The sequence below is a fragment of the Zeugodacus cucurbitae genome, chromosome 4 (assembly GCF_028554725.1).
Source record: "Zeugodacus cucurbitae isolate PBARC_wt_2022May chromosome 4, idZeuCucr1.2, whole genome shotgun sequence".
NCBI classification, from domain to species: Eukaryota; Metazoa; Arthropoda; class Insecta; order Diptera; family Tephritidae; genus Zeugodacus; species Zeugodacus cucurbitae.
Window position 1 is genome coordinate 63,884,765 of NC_071669.1, and position 19,519 is coordinate 63,904,283.

Below are 19,519 nucleotides of genomic sequence, written 5' to 3' on the forward strand. Positions count from 1 at the left end.
TATCTTGTAATCGATTATTTTACCTTCCATATCGTTGCCATATTGACGAATACTCCGACTGCCCAGAAAATATATCAAAATTTTAAACTTACTTACTTATTTTTATATTGTGAGACCCATTTACATTTAAATTATCATTTAAAAGCGCTGATAATTTATAAATTGGGGTTTGTTATATATACGAATTAACATTTCAATAGGTTGCTACCTTATCGGTGCCGGTATAATTGTCCTGCAATGGTTATTATTTTTTTTAACAGTTGGTAACGACGTTTGGTAAATGCGCTAGTAGCGGGCGTCGCGATTTTCTTAAAGTTTATTAATTTTATAGCTGCTCAAATTCGTTAAAACAAATACAAAATGAAGAAAAATAAGCCAATGTTGCACGATCCTTTAATTATAAATCGTGTTAAACAGGTATTTATCCGTGATAAGTTTAATTATATGGCCTGTTTTTAAACATATGTTGAGGTTATGTTTATGGTGGGGCTTCAAACTTTGAATTGGGGCAACAAAAATGAGTGCATGTTTATACGCCGGATTAATGAATCGGTGGTAATTTTTTTGCAGTATTTAGAAGAAAATGTAGACAAGAAGTTTTTGGACGTTAGTGTGATGACTAGACAGTTAATGGAGCGTTACCCCGAGTATACACGTCGCAAACAAGCCCCCTTTCGAGCTCTTGTTGAACAAGGTGAGTAAAATAAGTTTTCATACATACATATACATATATATGTACAAGTGATAAAACAGAAAGCACTTTTGCTTGCTAATCGCTTATTATTTTGCTTTTCTGTTTTTGATTTTTATTTGTAATTTACAGCTTATCGCATTGTATCGCACAGTTACGGTTTGGAAAGTCAGCCGTCAAGTGGAGATGATTCGGATGGTTCCGATCTGGAAGTTATGGATGTAAGTGTTTTGATGGGCCTTCCATAAAATCTATGCAATTTTATTTCTAACTTTCTGGCTATCCCTCAGGATTCGGTGTCGAGTAATTTGATGAACAACTTGATGAATAACCTATATCAAAAACCAAAGACAAATGCATCGAAACCAACAACAACTAAACAAACTGCAGGGGAGGCAATTGATATTAGCAGCGATGATGATAGCGCAGATGATAATTGTACAAATGGCAAATCTTCAGATGGCAGTATGTAAACACAAACAAATATTGTTGATATATATTTTAATATTGTGTAATTTTGATTTTTGCAGCAACTGTCCAGAATGCGTCAAGTACAACAAAATCATTTGCCGGTGTTATACTCACTAAAACCAATGTACCGGCAGAGTCATCGTCGAAAGGGTCATCCAATTCTGCCACTACTGATTCTACTAGTGGCGTATCTGTTACACTTGGAGCTCAAAAGCGTCACGAGTTTCCGGAATCGACAGAACAACAACAACAACCAAATAAAAAGCGTAAGTTGGCGCCCAATGAAGGTATAACTTCAGAATATACAAAGTTCAATACGAATAAACTGTTAATATCAATAGAGAAGAACGACAGAACTCCTCAACTATATGATAGGGGCCACAATGAGCAGCAGCAGCAGCAGCAGCAAATGCGTCAGCAGTTGCAACAAATAGTACGTTCCAATCGTTTAGCCAATTACCAGCAACAAAATAGCGATGCCGCTTCGGGCGCATTTCCAACAACAGCTTCGAATCAAATTAATCAACTGCGTCAACGCAAATTCAAAAAAGAAGTTGTTTTGCGAAAGTCACGTGAAACTTTCCAGGATATTGGTGGCATGGAAAAAACACTGAAAGAACTTTGCGAACTCTTAATGCATATAAAATCACCGGATATTTACTTTGTATTGGGCTTAATGCCACCACGTGGTCTACTCTTACATGGGCCACCTGGTTGTGGTAAAACTTTGCTGGCACATGCAATTGCAGGGGTAAGCAAATAATTATTTAAAACAAAATATAAAATAATTGCAACAATAACAATTTTATAGCAACTAAACTTGCCATTAATCGAAGTTGCGGCCACTGAGTTGATTGCCGGTGTTTCTGGCGAGTCGGAAGAACGTATACGCGACGTCTTTGAGCAGGCGACTATGTATGCACCAAGCGTGCTGTTTATTGATGAAATCGATGCAATTTCATCGAATCGTTCAATGGCACAGAAAGATATGGAACGTCGCATTGTGTCGCAGTTGATAAGCAGCTTAGACAATTTGAAGTTAACCGAAGATGGACAAAGTGTTTTGGTGATTGGCGCAACCACACGACCAGATGTGCTTGATCCCGCCTTGCGTCGTGTTGGGCGTTTCGATCATGAAGTGGCCATAGGTATACCAACGCGTAAAGACCGTAAAGATATATTGACAATAATTTGCTATGGTCTCTCCGTTGACTCGAAGTGTGATTTCGATAAAATAGCAGAGCTAACACCAGGCTATGTGGGTGCCGATCTGCTGGCGCTAGTTTCGCGCGCTGCCACAATTGCAGTCAAGCGGAAGTATGTATAAATGTTTGAAAATAATTACATTTTTTAAGTTTATATTTTGCCAACAGGTGTTCAGAGTGTATACGCGCTTTCCAGTTGGAATCGCAACGTAACATAACCATAGTGGATTTGGACGATGAAGCCGACGAAAGCACCGATGCTAGCAACAAGCTAGCTGAGCAGAATAAAAATGACAAAGATGAAGCTTCAATTGATACAAATTCCAAAGCGGATGACGCGCAGCCAGCAGCAGAAGCACAAACTGATGAGCCCACTAGCGCAGCTAAAGCAGATACGGAAAATGCTGAGGAGCAGCCAGAAGGCCAAACGAATGGTACCGAACCGGTTGAAGCAACCACTACCGAAAAGAAGGACGCTGAGGCAATGGATGTTGATGTCGAGGGTGAAGAGGCCGCTAAAGCTGAAGCAAGCAGCAATACAACAAACGTACAAGTTGCCGATAGCAGTGTTAAAAGCAGCACGGATGCAGTCTCCACCATGGATGAAAACAAAACAACAGACTCTACTAAGCCCTCATCGAACACAACAGACGTACCGAATCTGTCGGAGCCATCACTTTTGGAGCTACTTAATTGGCTGGACAATCCGCCAACGGATCTAACATGCGCCGCGGAATTCTGCATAACAATAGAAGATTTCATGGATGCTGTTAAAGTCGTGCAGCCATCTTCTAAGCGTGAAGGTTTCATAACCGTACCAGATGTGACGTGGGCCGATGTGGGCTCACTGCATGATATACGCGAAGAATTGCAATTGGCCGTCTTGGCACCGGTGAAATTCCCCGAAAAACTGATTACACTCGGTTTGACAGCGCCGTCTGGTGTGCTGCTCTGCGGACCGCCGGGTTGCGGTAAAACTTTACTTGCCAAAGCAATTGCCAATGAGGCGGGCATTAATTTCATCTCAGTCAAAGGGCCGGAGCTAATGAATATGGTGTGTACCATTTTGTATTTTTAAACGAAAACCGTTATGATTTCAAAGTTTTGCTTATTTCCATTTTAGTATGTGGGCGAAAGTGAACGTGCCGTGCGCGCTTGTTTCCAGCGTGCGCGCAACTCTGCGCCATGTGTAATATTCTTTGACGAATTCGATTCGCTGTGCCCGAAGCGTTCCGATACTAATGAAGGCGGCTCCGGCACGCGTGTCGTCAACCAATTGCTTACCGAAATGGATGGTGTCGAAGATCGCAAAGGCGTGTATATTTTAGCCGCCAGTAATCGACCGGACATTATCGATCCAGCTATACTGCGTCCCGGCCGTTTGGATACCATACTTTATGTAGGACTGCCGCAAAAGGAGGAGCGTGTCGCTATACTAGAGGCTACAACGAAGGTGATTTGTGGCTTTGTAAATATTGTTTTATATATTTATTAATCCATATTTTTGTTTCTTTCTTTTCATATTTTATAGCAACGCACTAGACCCGAATTGGCGGACGATGTTGACTTCACAGCCATAGCTGAGTTCACGGACGGCTACACCGGTGCCGATTTGGCAGGTCTGGTGCGACAATCTGCCATGTTGGCCTTGAAAGAGTCTATACACAATCCGGAGTCGACGGATTTGCGCGTGCGCAAGTCGCACTTTGATCTCGCACTCAGACTCATACGACCTTCAGTTAGCGCGCAGGTGAGTTCACCATTTTTTATTAATTAATTTTTTTTTTATCTACCTTTATTAAATTATTTATTTTTTAAATATTTTATTTTTTATTATTAATTTTTTATCATTAATTTATTTTACTACCTTATTTATTTTTATTATTGTATTTATTTTATGAAGTTATTTTATTTTTATTTATCTTTATTAAGTTATTTATTTTTAAAATATTTTATTTTTTTTCAATTAATTTTTTCATTTTTACTATTTAATTTATTTTTATTATTTTATTTATTTTAATTTTAATTTAATTCTATTAATTAATTTATTTTTATTATTTTATTTGTTTTTATTAATTAATTTTTGTTTTATATTTTATTTATTTATATTAATTAATTAATTAATTTTTATTATTGTATTTATTTTATTAATTTATTTTATTTTCTAACTTTCTAATTTTTTATTTTTATTATTTTTTTTTATTTTCATTCATTAATTTTTTTATATTTTAATTATTTATTTTTATTAATAATTTCATTTTTACTAATTTATTTATTTATTTTATTAATTTGTTTTATTTTTTTATTTATTTTTATTATTGTATTTATTTTATTTTCTAATTTTTTATTTTTATTGTTTTATTTATTTATTTTGTTTTTACTAGTTAATTCATTTTTATTATTTTACTTATTTTTACTATTTTATTTATTTTTACTAATTTTTTTTTTACTATTTAATTTATTTTTATTATTTTATTTATTTTTACTAATTTATTTATTTTTATTAATTAATTATTAATTATTTTTACTAACTTATTTATTTTTTATTAACTAATTTATTTTTTTATTAATCTTTATTAAATTATTTGTTTTTAAAATATTTTATTTTTTTTTAATTAATTAATTTATTTTTTAATTAACTTATTTATTTTTATTAATTAATTTATTTAATTAATTTAATTATTTTTACTATTTTTTATTTTTATTAATTTTTTTATTCTATTAATTATTTTTATAAATTAATTTATTTTTATTAATTTATTCATTTTTATTAATTTATTTATTTTTACTAATTTTAATTTTAATTAATTTTTTTTATTCATTTTATTATAAAAGATTGTTTTTGTTTAATGTATTAATTTTATTAGTTTTTTTAGTTTTGACCTTTAGAAGTATAAATTTATTTATATTATTTTTTTTTTGAAGTGGTTTAATTCCTACTTTATTTTTAATTTATTAATTTATTTATTTATATTAATATTTTTATTCATTTAATTATTTTTATAAATTAATTTATTTTTATTAATTTATTTATTTTTTATTTTTATTATTTTTTTTTATTCATTTAATTATTTTTATAAATTAATTAATTTATTTATTTATATTAATTTATTTATTTTTACTAATTTTAATTTTTATTAATTTTCTTTTATTAATTTTATTATTTTTATTTTTTATTTATAATATTTTTTATTAATTAATTTATTAATTTTCATCATTATAGGATCGCAAAACATACGAGAAATTGCGTTTGAAGTATGCCGCACCCAGAAACCCCACAACTACAGACGATAATGCTGAATAAAAAAAATGTTAGTTATAATTATAAAATAGTACGTTGCAACTCACGACGATGGAACGTTGAATATTGTAACGCTACATTTCATCGTTAAAATATTATATATATATATATACATATGTTTTTAATACAACAAACGAACCCAATTACTCTGGCGTATAACTGATTAAAACAAAATGAAAAAAAGAAAAACACCCTATGTACAACAGTATCTCGAGCCCCTTCATTCTAAATGTTATTTTGAAACGTTTACTTTAATTTACCTTTCTCTTTGTAAGTCCCCATTCTATGAATTAATTTTCGTTATCTTTTTTCCAAGCATTGATCATAAGTATTGGTTTATAAATAAATAAAAAGAGAAATGTGTACGCTTCGAAAATGACACCATTCAGTCTCCGAAAACGTGCAACAATATCGAAAACACCAACAAAAACGTATTCTTTATTTTAAACTAATGTTAGCAATAAAAAATCAGGCAAAATCTTGTAAAGCAATAGAAATGAATTTCACACGCAACAGTTTAACGAGCACAATTTATAACAAATAACGGCAATATCACTATTATTAGACACACACACATACATACGAGGCATACATACATATAAATATGTATTCATGTGTAACTTAGTTACTTGTGGGTATTAGTTAATAAATACAAAAAAAATTGAGTATTCTAAATGCCAAAATATTTTTTGATTTTATTTACGCCATAATCCAAATAATATAATTTAAAAAACATTAAATAGGTCTGTAATAAGTATGATTCAACACTTAACGGGCACTTGTCTGTTCTTCAGCACCTCTTCGGCTTTTATGGCGGGCATAATCGTCTTGTAAAGCGGTGGCTTATTGTTCTTCAGCACCTCTTCGGCTTTTATGGCGGGCATAATCGTTTTGTAGAGCGGTGGCTTATTGTTCTTCAGCACTTCTTCGGCTTTGATGGCAGGCGTAACCGATTTATATGGCGGTAGTTTATTGTTCTTCAGCACCTCTTCGGCTTTGATGGCGGGCATAATCGTTTTGTAGAGCGGTAGTTTATTGCGCGCTGCGCCAGCTTCTTGCAGTGGTGGTTTAACATTAACATTAGTAAGCGCTTTCGTCAGCATCGTCGTCTCTTCCAATTGCGAGAAGGGTGGCTCTATGTCGTAGGCCATTTTGCACATCTCACGTATGCCGAACCAGCTTTCGTGTCCAATCGGACTGATTGACTCGGCTGGCGGTTGAAAACCCAAAGCATGCGATGGCAGTTCCATAACGAGCGCTAAAGGCACGTTTATTACGCCGAAGACATAGTCCACAATTGAGCCGGATATGCGGCGTTTTGTTAATCTATAATTGGTATAAAATTTATTTATTTTTTTTATTTTTTAGTTTTTATTTAAGGTGTACAAACTTTGCAATACTGCCAACGCGATAATTTCTACCATTGTAGGCCTTTATGGCATTGCGACCGGCTAACGCTAGTTTTTCCAATTTCTGCCATGTCTCGGGTAGGTCTCTGTAATCGCAAGTATTAAAAAAAATATTTATGGTTACAAAAAATGTATAATAGATAATATTCCGAGTTCCAAGGAACACTAAAAAATAATTGCTGAAGGAAATAATTTCATTCGTTGGAACTATTCGCGTGCAATTCTCCATTGACTTATTTATTAACCCAAACGATTACCCTCCTCCCGCCCAACCGACGCGTGGGGCGCAGTCCGCATACGAGCGGAATTTGCCGAGTCTAGAAAGGCAAGAGATTTTTAAGCGTCCGGTTCTCAAACTGCTCAGCTACAGAAAGAAACATTTCAACAGCTGAGATTTAAAAATTTATAAAAACAAAAAGTTAAAAATTTCTGAATATTATTTATTAAGAGAAGACAAAATAGTTTTTTTGATGCTAAATATTGAGTCAGATGGATCAAATGTGCTGGAATGCGAATTAAAATCATGACATATTCGGCAGAATGGTTCATTTAACTCAAAATTTGTTCTAGAAGATTTTAGAAATAATGGTCTAAACTGCCTGGATGAACGCAATGGGACATTAAACTTAATATCAGACAAAAGGAATGAACTACAAACTAAACCATTCAGAAGTTTTACTAGAAAAATTATACCTAGCATTTCTCTGCGACTAGTGAGTGTGGGAAGATTTATAAGTTTTAAACGACTAGTATACGGGGGAAGATTCAATCTTGAATCCCAATGTAAGTGGCCTAAAGCAAAAAGTAAAAATTGTTTTTGAACGGACTCAAGCTTATCAGAATGGGATTGATAGCTAGGATTCCATACCACAGAACCATACTCCAATATAGGCCTTACCAATGTTGTAAAAAGAATTTTAGTAATATACGGATCACTAAATTCTTTAGACCAACGTTTAACAAAGCTAAGAGCACCTTTAGCTTTTAAGACAATTGAATTTACATGAGAATTAAAATTTAGTTTAGGGTCCATATTAACTCCTAAATCAACAAAGCTAAAAACTTGCTCTAAACTGAAGTTATTTATTACATAGGGGGAAAGATCAACAGTTCTACGGGAAAAGCACATCGTTTTACATTTTTTAAGATTCAGTGGCATATCATTTTTGTGACACCAAGTAACTAAATTATTTAAATCCGATTGCAACTCAGTCCTTTCATTATGAGAAGTATATGATTTAAAAAGTTTTACATCATCCGCATATAATAAAATTTCTGAAAACTTAATTACTGAAGGTATATCATTGATGAACAACAAGAACAGAATCGGGCCGAGATGACTACCCTGTGGAACCCCTGAAGTGACACTAATTGAATCGGATAATGTATTATTAAATAAAACTTGTTGTTTTCTGTTAGTAAGATATGAGGATACCCATTCAAGAAGTCTTGGTTGAAAACCAAGAAGATTCAGTTTTTGCAAAAGAATTGAGTGGTTTACTCTATCGAATGCTTTACTAAAGTCTGTATATATAACATCAGTATTCTTATTATCCCTAAAACCCATTGACACATGGTTTACAAATTCAAGCAAGTTAGTTACTGTAGATTTCCCTTTATTTTATGAAAAATATCTTATATGTATGGCAGTTCTGAAATGGAATCCGGAACTGTTTTGAAATTAAATACCCAAAAATGTATCCAGTCATTACCCAAGTGTTGTCGTAAATACAAAAACTATTCCTGAATATTTCCGAGATTTTAGGTCTATTTACACTTCAAAGGACATGTCGATATTGATCGAATCTGCCTTAATTTTTCGAGTCCTTGAAGCTAGAGCGAAACTTTTTCAAGGGAGCTGAGTACAAGTAATTATATCGATAAAACTTGGTTTATGCATATAATCTGGAAACTATACCCTCTTCGTCCAAGAAACCCACAGTTACCGCATAGTCATTGTTGCTGGTGTCTCTGGTCGGATATAAATCTAGAACGTATGGTTGTTGTTGTAGCGGTATAAAATTCTCCAAATAAATTTGAGAAAAGCCCCCGATTTGGCAGTCCTTGACCGGATAAAAGCCGGGTCTGTTCCGGTTACGAATATTGTTCATCTTAAGTGGTAGCAGACGAGAATTTACAATTCTCGATTCTAAAAAAGTTGAGTTGAGTCTTAAGTGTCCGCTGCGATTAAACAGGCGGGGGCACGAATATTGTTTCACATGTAAGGAATCTACTCCTATTGTTGTCGCTGGTTCTACAATACTATGAGCTCAGCAAACACCCTAAGTACAGTTGTTATAGACAAGAAGGTTCGAGTTTGATTGCGACCCAATGGGTTCATACTACGAACTTCGTAGACTAAGTCGGGTATGAAGTTATGTCCAATTTGTCGAATATTTGAGGTCTAAAAGTAAATTTTCTATAAGAACTTTCTTTTTCGGCAGTCAAAATAAATTTACCGAGCGTAATTGGAAGTTACGATAATAAGGTTATTCGAATTTGAAAAAGTTCTGCTAGGTTGGGTACAATTCATCCTTAACTCGAAACATTCACACTTCACTCACTTGCTGTATCCCCAGGGGTACATAATGCTCTCCGCATATGAGTGTAGCGACAGAAAGAATAACAAATCATCCTTATTCTTCCGCAGCACGTTACGCATGGCGCGCGTCTCTGGTTCGGAGAAGGGTTTCAATCCTTTAAACGTATTGCGACCGCTTTTCGAGTGTCCATCCTCCCAGTGAAAATCATAATTGCGATTACAATCGGTGCCAATGTGACGGGTGTGACGAATGGGTCGACGATTCTTGCGCCAACGACGATTCTTCATGAAAGTATACTCATAACCGTCGGGATTCGTGACGGGCACAATGATGAAGCGCAATTTGCGCAACAACTCATAATTGCGCAGATGCTTCTCCGTCAGCTGATAGATGCAATTCAAGGCCACCGCAACGCTGATCCACTCGCGCGCATGTGTGCCGCCCTCTATGAAGATCGTATTGCGACCCTGTGTGGTGCCTGGGTTCGCATTTTGTTGCGGCGGTAGCGTTATTGTTGGCATATTGACGAGCGCACGACGCGTACGTTCGCGTTCGATGGCTTCCAAATTCTTCTCGCTATTCCAATCGATTTCGACTGCCTTCAATTGACGGCGCTCGTGTGTCAAGCCGATCATGTACACTTGCACGAAACTGTAGCGATTCTTCAGATACTCCAAATAGCGATTGATCTCCTCATGCCGCAGGTAGCCGTGCAGTACATCCGGTCGGGGCACAACCAATTTCTGGAATTTCGCATGTGAAATGGCCTTCTTCATGCGTTGCTTCTTGCTGCGCTTCTTCAAGTTTACCGGCATGCTGATGTTGGAACTGTTGTTGGAACTTCACTTCAAACCGTGGATTTGCTAATTAATTTAGTTTTTATTTATTTCGTATTTCCAAAAACATTTATTAAAGTTAATTTTTATAGAGCGTATTCGCGCGTACCAGATTTTGCGAGTACTCAAAATTTTGCCAGTGCTTTTGTGAATGCGAAATTTTGAATTTTCAACGACGAAGAGTCAAAATAATTGAAATTTGAAATTTTGAATTGAAAATTTCCGTTCACTTTTACCACATCACTTTTAATAAATGAATTACATGTACCAGTACATTACAAATGTAGAAAACGAAAGCCTACGAACACAACTCTTTTTTTTTCGATTTTCTAAAAACAATTTTGGAAAACGGGGTTTCCAAAGTGAGTGGCACTTTTTTTGGTTTGTTCCTGCCACACTGCCGCTGACTGCTGCGTAGGTCGGTTGTTTTACGAATGCAATGAACTTCGAACTCTACGTATGGTGCCTACCTTTTTGGTGGCACACATTTGAGCCAAGTTTGCGAAAGTCTACAAAAATTGCACACACGAACAGTGAACAACTTCAAGTTTTGCTGTTTGCTGCTGAAAGGATGTGGTAACGAAAAGTCACAACCTATTCAGCTTTAGGCGTTGGTGGTCTGCCCCATAAGAAATTGGGAACGGAAATTATTGCGAGTTTTGATACCACAAGATATGAAAGAGAATCCCTGATGAAATCTGAGGGGATTGGTTCCATAAAAACATTTGCTTTCATTGTAATATCACGTCTATTGAGATGCTTTCCGTTTCCAGATTGGAAAGATACAATTAGATAAGGTAAGATACAATTAAGAAGGACATGTTGAGACACAATAGAGCTCTAACTAACTTCAATGATAGCTTGTAACAAATTGGTTAATTCAATATAGCTGGAATAATAAAACTTCAAAGATCCTAGTGCGTTGTGCAAACAGGACGATTCTGTAGAGAACTTGGAACTTGACTTTAGAAAAACAGAAAATTTAGAGATTCAAAGATGACGAGGACGACGATCTCGAGCGTCTGGGAATTTAGTGCAGGAATTTATATAAAATTCTCTCTTAGACTGTGAAAAATGGTTTAGTTCTGGGTAAGACCTGTGACATTATTTTTCGCACAAATCCTTAGGTTAGTTTAGGTTTTAAGATCACATTTCGACAACTACATCACATCCTTTCCGATGCTAAACAACTCCACAATTTAGATTTCATGTCTCGACAAATCACATGAGTTTTATTTCAATTCCAACTGGTTCATATGGACGGCGTTTTGTGATGATTTTACCATGATTTCTTCCAAAGAACTCGAGAACTACCTCTAACCTATTAGCGAGAGTATGCCAATCGGAAAATCACCGTTTGAAACCCCTGAAACTAGGAACAGGTGAATCTCGTTGGAGGACGGAGAGCTCATCCAAAGCTCTGTGAGTATTATTGCCAACAAATTTATTCTAAAATATCTCACATGGAATCCAGCGTAGTCACCCACCAACATAAGCAATCAACATTAAATACCGTTAAAGTTTTTCATAAGCAAAGTTAGCCGTAGATTCGAAGGACTCGTCGTCAGTTTGGCCGGAAGTTTGTATTAGCCAAAAATGGCACAATGTCTTATTAGTTGGGTATGGTCGTTGAACACGAGATTGAGCCACTATGCTTTGAATACATACATGAATAACTGTGTATAAAAACATAATTTATATATACACACACACACAAATGCTTATCTGTATGTACATTAGTAAAACACAACAACAAAAAATTGTACGCTTCCGGTGAAGTTGGCGAATTATTATGTACAATGACATTTACATATGTACCGTAATTCGCATGTCACGTATAACGGCAAATATTTGCATACATGTCAATTCATATTATTTATATACATATTTAGCTAACCAGCTGTCACGCTGAGCATTTGTTTGCCGACGAAAGTTTTCGGTGCGTGCAAAACTCAATGCAAATAAAAATATGAAAATAATGCAGAGAACTTCGAAAAAATATTCACATGTATGTATGTTTGTATGTGTGCTGTAAGGAGTATTCTTTACTCTTTTTGTTGTAGCGGGTAGTCAGCTGGCTGTTGCTTCTAGTTATTCCTTATGGGAAATATAAATGCTGAAGTAAACTTGCATTGAAGTTTCTTCATTTATTCGAAATAATCCTTGGAACTTTGTTTCAATAATATATATACCTAATACTCACAATCATTTTTAGGAATGCTTCCAAGTCCAATACTCTTATGGGAACACAACGGATATTTTTTTATTTTTTGCCTACCTTTCCCGTATCGACATGTCATTTCCAATTATCTATTATTCTCAGCAACAAAAATCATTATTAGGCCATTTATGTTTCCCTTTAGTAAGCAATGCGCAAAGCAATGAGGTTTATTTGCTTGTTTTATGCTTTTTTGATAGCAGTTGTGAGTTTTATTAGGTGAAAAGCGGCACGCAATCCTTTCAAGCTTTTCCAACCTCAACTGGGCAGGGGTGTCACGAATGGAGTACATTAAGCCATTATGTGCCAGCATATTTATGTGAGCGATAGTAATGATTGATATTAGTTATAACTGAACCATTTACTGTATAATAACTAGATTATAAACCAATGGAATTGAAATAAAGCAATTCGAATTCCAATTGATATTGAATATTAATTATTTCCAAGGTACTTACAAAATTTTCTTCTAAAGTTCTTCCTAGAGAACATGTACTATGGTTGCACGATCCCAGAGATTTCAGTTCTCATCTACAGATGAATCCATATAAGACATATTTGATCTATCTGTAAGTATTGTCCATATTTTATGAGTCGTTTCAAAAAAATGTTGCTCACTTCACTCACTCACTGTCGTCCAAGATTCCATTTTCCATTTGAGGATTACTTATACGACATGGAGTGGTAAAAATCATTATCATAAAAGTGTGTTTTATATATAGGACAATTTATATTACAGAACAATCCGAAGACTTTACTGATTGCATATAGTCATCAGATCTTTGTGTATATGAAAGTAATTCAGGTCATTTGATGTTAGTATCTCACTTGGAACTTAAGGAATGGGACTTCAATAATGAAACCATTAAAATTATATTATTTTTACATCCATAAGACGAGCCTTCTTTGTTCTCACTAGTTCCTAATAAGATCTATAGACCACTAACAACATCTTACCTACATTTATTATCTATTGATCTATTGAAACCTTCTTCAGTAACATAAAGTCACCTAAAATAGTTAACAAACTCATCTTACCTTATCTTAATCTGACTGTCATTCAGGCCATTGATATAGGAAAAAGTGTCAAGTCCTGTTTTTCATAAATTAGTTGTGGATCAATCTGCTTAAAAAGTAGATTCATGTCTTAAGTTCTCTTGCTGTTTTTTGAAGCTTCCTAGTTATTGTAATGAATAATATAAACTGAGAAAAGCCTGAGTCAGAGCCGACGCTAATCGAATAGCTTGAAAAAAAATAATAAAGAAAAAACGTTTCACAATGAAAGTGTCTTACAAAATAATCCTCAGGTTTTATATCTTTTTTCTTTAGTCTTGAAGTTATTAGGTTTATATCTTAATGAGAGGTTTACCTAACCAGTTGGATCAGCGTTTGATATTTTTTTCCTTCTTCAACTATGGTTGCATTTCACAACATCTTAATAATAAATGTTAGTTCAAAAATGATGTCCTCTCTTTAAGGTATGAACCTAATAATATCAAGACAATACAAGATAAAATTAGAAAGTCGATCTTTGATTATTCAAAAATGTTATTCTTAACCAAACCTTATTCTATTTTACACCTCATACTTGAGCTAGACGAGTTAATGTCATTACCATAAACGCGTTAAAATTTCTTTCAAAAAATCTGTAAAATGACAGCAAATCGTAATTTGATTACTTTTTGTTGTATTTAACCTTTACTACCGTATAATTCATGGTCAAGGTTACAAAGTGGTGAACGCTAATGAATTCACTCAAGTTGACAACAATCTACTTTTCATCCAAACACGATTTTATATTTAATATGCAGCAACTGTATCTTGATGACAACGCAGAGCAGCGTATCACATGACGAACTCATCTTATTTTATATGCAAAAAGGTATATGTAAGTATGTTCAACGCTATTTTTGCTAAATACATAATTAAGTATACTTTCATGTTATATGAAAAACATAAAATTGAAGTTTAATGCTGAAGAATTAATATGTTTAAGTTTAGTTAATTAATTTGTTGTTTGTTTCGGTTGCAAGTAAATGCCTGTTTGTTTTTTTGAGATCAGATCAACCGATGTGTGCATTTTTTTGCAATTTTTCTCGGTCGGTTTATATACAAACTCCTTCCTTCGTCTTTTAAAACACTCTCTGACATTAGGTTAATCTTAAATTCCTGACTTCTTTGAGGTTATGCCTGTTCCTACGAGTCTTTAACCTATAGTTTGATGGATGCCTCATGCACCTTACAGATCTGTTATCCATATCAGTATGAGATTGTTTCATTCTAAAATCCAGATCAGCTTGAGCTCTTCACTTTTTAAAGATGATACAGTTAATCTTCTAAGCAGCCTTTTTAACGACACCTCATAAGGATGATAGGTCTGATTAGAGTCCCGAAATCTGTAATCACTATATATTTCAAGTATAGAGTTCACCTGACTCTGAGACCTTTGATGAATGTAGGAATTATGAAGAGAAAAATACTTAGTTTGATATGTTATCTCAATATGGTGTTGCTTTGAGGTCATTGAATATGATCTCCAATGGGCTTATAAACATAATAAAAACGAAAAAATATATCTCTCACTTTCTGACATCTAGAGTTCGTATCAAGTTCACAGTCAATGCACTTTAAAAAGTAATTTTGGATGTCTGCATTAGAAGACCTTACGCTCTTGAGCACAAAACGTGCCATAGTTTTCAACTTCAATTAACCCCAACCACACATTCCGCGCTATGTGGCAGTCGGTATGTATAAATTAAATCAATTATGAATTTGTATTTCGTATAATTATGCTGTCACTTATTTTGCAGCTTCTTCAGTTTTTTTTTTTAATATTCAAACGAAATTAGTGCTTGAAATTCTAGCTCAGCTCGAACGCCACAATTAATTGCCGTTAAGGCATTTGAAACAACTTATACTCGTATAAGCATAACGAAAAAAGTTAACGAAAACATGGCTTTGATTGGGAAGCTAGGCACTCTTATGCGATCTTCTTCAAGGCCATCTGTAAGGTGAATATCCTCATTTGAATAATTGTGAGCTATTTTGATTGCAGCATCTTTACTTAACGAAGAATGGTAAATAGTTTAATTTTTTATTTTTTTTTATTTTATATTTTTAGATAATAGATTGTGTGGTAAAGCATTGCGATTTCATTATAGTAAATTGTATATTTTTTGTTTACCGGAAGTGTTGGCACGAGCAGCAAAAGAACTCATCCACCAAAGTTTGTTAATTTACATACATTTTGTGTTCGTAAATTTGTTAATATTGTGGGGAAAACAAATTTTCGAAAATGCCTTTCGAATTTGTGCCGGAACTAAATGTTTTTGGCGCCTTTTATAGTATATTTATATCTCCACTTTGTATAAAAACCAATTGAATGTAAACGTTGGCTTTGATTGCCAAAAGTATAACTTCTTTAATTGCCTCTTGAATTAACATTTAAACACATATGAAACCTCTTCTGATTACTTCACAACACTTTTTGTTAGTTTGATGATCTTCCACGGGTATAACTAGTAATTCAAGTGTTTGAATATAATGCGTACATTTTACCATTTTTAACTGAAGTAGTCTACTTCCGCAACGCTTGTATGAAAACTAGATATTCAAAAAAAAATGGCAGAAAAGTTAAACCTCAAGCTTATTGAATTGTAGATGTTATATTAACCATTGTGAATGTGAATCCATACAACCATTAAAAAGTAATTTTGGATCAGTCGCTATAATATAAATCTATTGCCAGTTGACTCTCTCTTTCCCAATAATTTTCCGATTTCGATCTCATCCTGAAGTTGTGTGACAGCGAAGAAGCATATACATCTTTATAATCTATGATCCTATCTGTTGTAATTGTTTCAGAAGAATCTGAAATTATAAACTTTGTTCCAAAGCAATTTTAGTCAGCTTTGATTCGATAATTATGAATTGGTTGAGAACTGCGGAATTTTTTCTGTCAATGAACGAAACCGAATATTGGAAATATTTTCGTAAGTGACGAATATTTTTGGAAAAATCTGTTAGATCATGACGTCATGGTTGTCGACAGTTTTTCTATGAAGCGATCCATTATTCCGGTTATTACGCTGTGAGTAACTGTCAGTGAAATCCAGCATTCTTAAGCTATAGAGTCATGACTTTATTGAGTGGCCTCACATATAGTTCTGGTACTATGTAAAATTAATTATTATAGAGCAATCATTCTTAGTGAAGTTAGAGGATATGAGATCTTTACTACTAAGAGCTACAAAACGATTCTTAAATTGAGTTCAGAAGACGATTAAGTGATATCTTTTAAAGTATGTATTATATTACTGTGGACATGAAACGGTTTTTGGTATAAGATTACGGAGTTGACATTTGGTATAGAAGGAATTATTATATATGTTCGTCATCTCTTTTCACTCCGACCAGGATCCATCTAATTATCTGAAACGACTGGACCATATCGAGATAACTAAATTGATCTAGCTGAGTATACGTTGTGGATTCCACTATTTCACTAAATTTGCTCCAATCTTCAGTTTCCAACAATGTCGTTGGTTTTAAATTCAGATCAATATGGAGCTTTTGGCGGATAGATATCCGGATATCCGGGGTAGATACCCAACTGCTCAAAATCTTGAGGGTAGGAGGAGTCTTATTAATCTAATTTTTGATTTTTTATTCAACTCGGTTGCAGCTCGTTTATTTATGAAAGCCAGTACCTTGTGGTCTAACGACGTCGATAAAACACGATAGCTTTGTCAACACTTAAGTTAAGTCGATGTCATCGACATTTCTGGTCAGAGTTTATACTATAATAACTACAAGCAACTCTATTCGTCAATAATAACAACGCAAGTTAGTGGAAAAACCATACCATATTTAATATGGTGAATTTTACAATTAATCCAACCATATCTAAAGCGATGATATCTGCGCTGAAAATGCTCAAGTCATGTAGTACGTAAATCACTGTTATTTATTTCAAGAACCAAATTATAAATCTAGTTATAGTTTCCTTGTTTCTTCTTAGTAGTTTAACCAACAACACTTTTGGCTTGCAACTGGTCGCAATTTCCATAAAAAACTCATATCGACTAAAGTTCTGACTAAACTAACAGTTGCCAAACACCACCACATAGACACAGATCATAAATCCAGCTTGAAATCTTAAAATAAATTTCGTGAGCTGGTTGGAGCATCAACCAGTAACTCGCATGGTCCGAGTCAATGAAATCTATTAAATTTTCAGAATTTATTCAACTTTCAGAATTTACTTTCGATTCAATAAAAATATAAATAAATAAATTTTGCTTGGGCGAATGAATGGCGAAGCAATTGAAAGCGAATAGTATACAGATTACACTCTCTGAAATAAATACGTCGACAAACTGGATGAAATCGCCTTTGCCGTTATGACGTAAACAGTTTGCGGTGAAGTGTCTTTGATTGCCTCTCTATTTATATTGTTTTTTTGCCACTACTAAGGTGTCAATTTGTAAAAGAAGTCGAGCGTAACGGGCAGAGCTGTTGTTGTGTTTAAATACAATCGAATCGAATAGTATTCGTAAGCGAATAAAAATAGAAACAACATGAGTATTGCGAATACTCGCAATTGCCGGTTGTTGTGTCAATGACTGCGACAGTTTGTTCTTGCATTTTGTTTTGGAAATGCTTAGAATTAAAGTTTTTTTATTCATTATTTAACTTCAAATGATTTCAAACAGTTCTGGTTTAGCTCTCCACTTATGGCTATTGTTTCTTGCTATTGTTGGTTATTCTCACTTAACAACTTCTTGTGAGTTGGTGTTTTGTTTTGGTTGTGTTGTTGTTGCTTGTTGGTTGTTGCCGGACGTAAGCGCCAAGTGCGCTCGATTTGAAAGACGTCAGACATCTGCGTGGCTCAAGAGTATACAGTGTCCGGAGATGAGAATCTCAGAGCTGCTTACTATATGTTATAAATGTTTCCGAGTTTCCCTCCGTGTCTATAGGTTTTCAAAAGAAGAGGAATGTACTCTGAGGCCTGCTTGGATTTTAGTGGGACGGAGGCAGGTTGTTAGGCTGGAATAAATCGATCCTCTGATCTTAAGGTGATCTTTTCATCTGTATCCATCGTTATTGTAGATCTGAAAAGGTATGCAATTTAATTTATGTCTAGCACAACGGCAGTCTTCTATAAACTTAACCTCAAAATAAGTTTATATTTTGTTTCGACCTTTTGTTTGGTGCTACGGGTGACAGTCATCTATCAAGATGTATAAGTGTAAATATTATTACATCAATTCTCATAATTAAGTTGAAACTTTGCAAATAAATACCGTTACTAATTTGATTAAATTTTGCCAAAAGTTTTTAATCCCTTAGGCTATTTTTTAGTTTTCGACCTACTTATCCATGTTGAAATCAATGCCATGATTAAAATGTGCCCACAAAAGACTTATTATGCGGATGCGAACATTATTATGTACGCAATAAATATACAAAATAATCCAAAAAAATTGTTGATAATTCCATGCCTGAAGCGGGTGATTAATCTGGAACGTGTTTTGGCAATTTTTTTTATTATTTTAACCTTTTTTATATTGAATGTTGGTGGTCTCGCAGTTGACAGCATGATAACGGCGATACGGTGGTCATATAAGTGGACATTAGGGTGTTACGTAAAAAATCAAAAGACTGTTTTTTTGAGATTCCACACCCTCATTTTTATTTTTGGTCGTAGAATATACATATGTATGTACATATATTCGAGATAATAAAATATTATTAGTATCGGGTGGATTTGAGAAATGCTTTTATTTGCTTCAATTTGGATTAAAATTTATTATCGATAATTTTGGCTCTAAAAATAACGAATT

General features: G+C 34.1%; 2 protein-coding genes across 5 annotated transcripts; one reads left to right on the plus strand and one right to left on the minus strand.

Annotated features, from left to right (window-relative positions):
• Positions 1-239: 239 nt before the first annotated feature.
• On the plus strand, positions 240-6,100 carry LOC105211114 (nuclear valosin-containing protein-like). 2 transcript variants are annotated; one of them, XM_011182409.3, is made up of 11 exons: positions 240-417; positions 571-694; positions 824-912; positions 982-1,156; positions 1,222-1,449; positions 1,504-1,913; positions 1,974-2,479; positions 2,536-3,421; positions 3,491-3,820; positions 3,899-4,117; positions 5,591-6,100. In XM_011182409.3, exons 1-11 carry the CDS (start codon positions 361-363, stop codon positions 5,669-5,671), a joined length of 3,105 nt encoding a protein of 1,034 aa, XP_011180711.2. In that variant the 5' UTR covers positions 240-360; the 3' UTR covers positions 5,672-6,100. The 2 variants fall into 2 exon arrangements, with proteins under 2 accessions (XP_011180711.2, XP_011180712.2); XM_011182410.3 differs by having other exon boundaries at positions 1,222-1,428.
• Positions 6,101-6,329: 229 nt separating this feature from the next.
• On the minus strand, positions 6,330-10,739 carry LOC105211163 (carboxypeptidase B). Of its 3 annotated transcripts, none has more exons than XM_054228983.1 (4): positions 9,642-10,739; positions 7,059-7,163; positions 6,592-6,994; positions 6,330-6,528 (listed from the first exon to the last, which is right to left on the minus strand). In XM_054228983.1, exons 1-4 carry the CDS (start codon positions 10,433-10,435, stop codon positions 6,430-6,432), a joined length of 1,401 nt encoding a protein of 466 aa, XP_054084958.1. In that variant the 5' UTR covers positions 10,436-10,739; the 3' UTR covers positions 6,330-6,429. The 3 variants fall into 3 exon arrangements, with proteins under 3 accessions (XP_054084958.1, XP_028895372.2, XP_054084957.1); XM_029039539.2 differs by having other exon boundaries at positions 6,330-6,994; positions 9,642-10,483; positions 10,566-10,738; XM_054228982.1 differs by having other exon boundaries at positions 6,330-6,465; positions 6,529-6,994; positions 9,642-10,738.
• Positions 10,740-19,519: the final 8,780 nt, after the last annotated feature.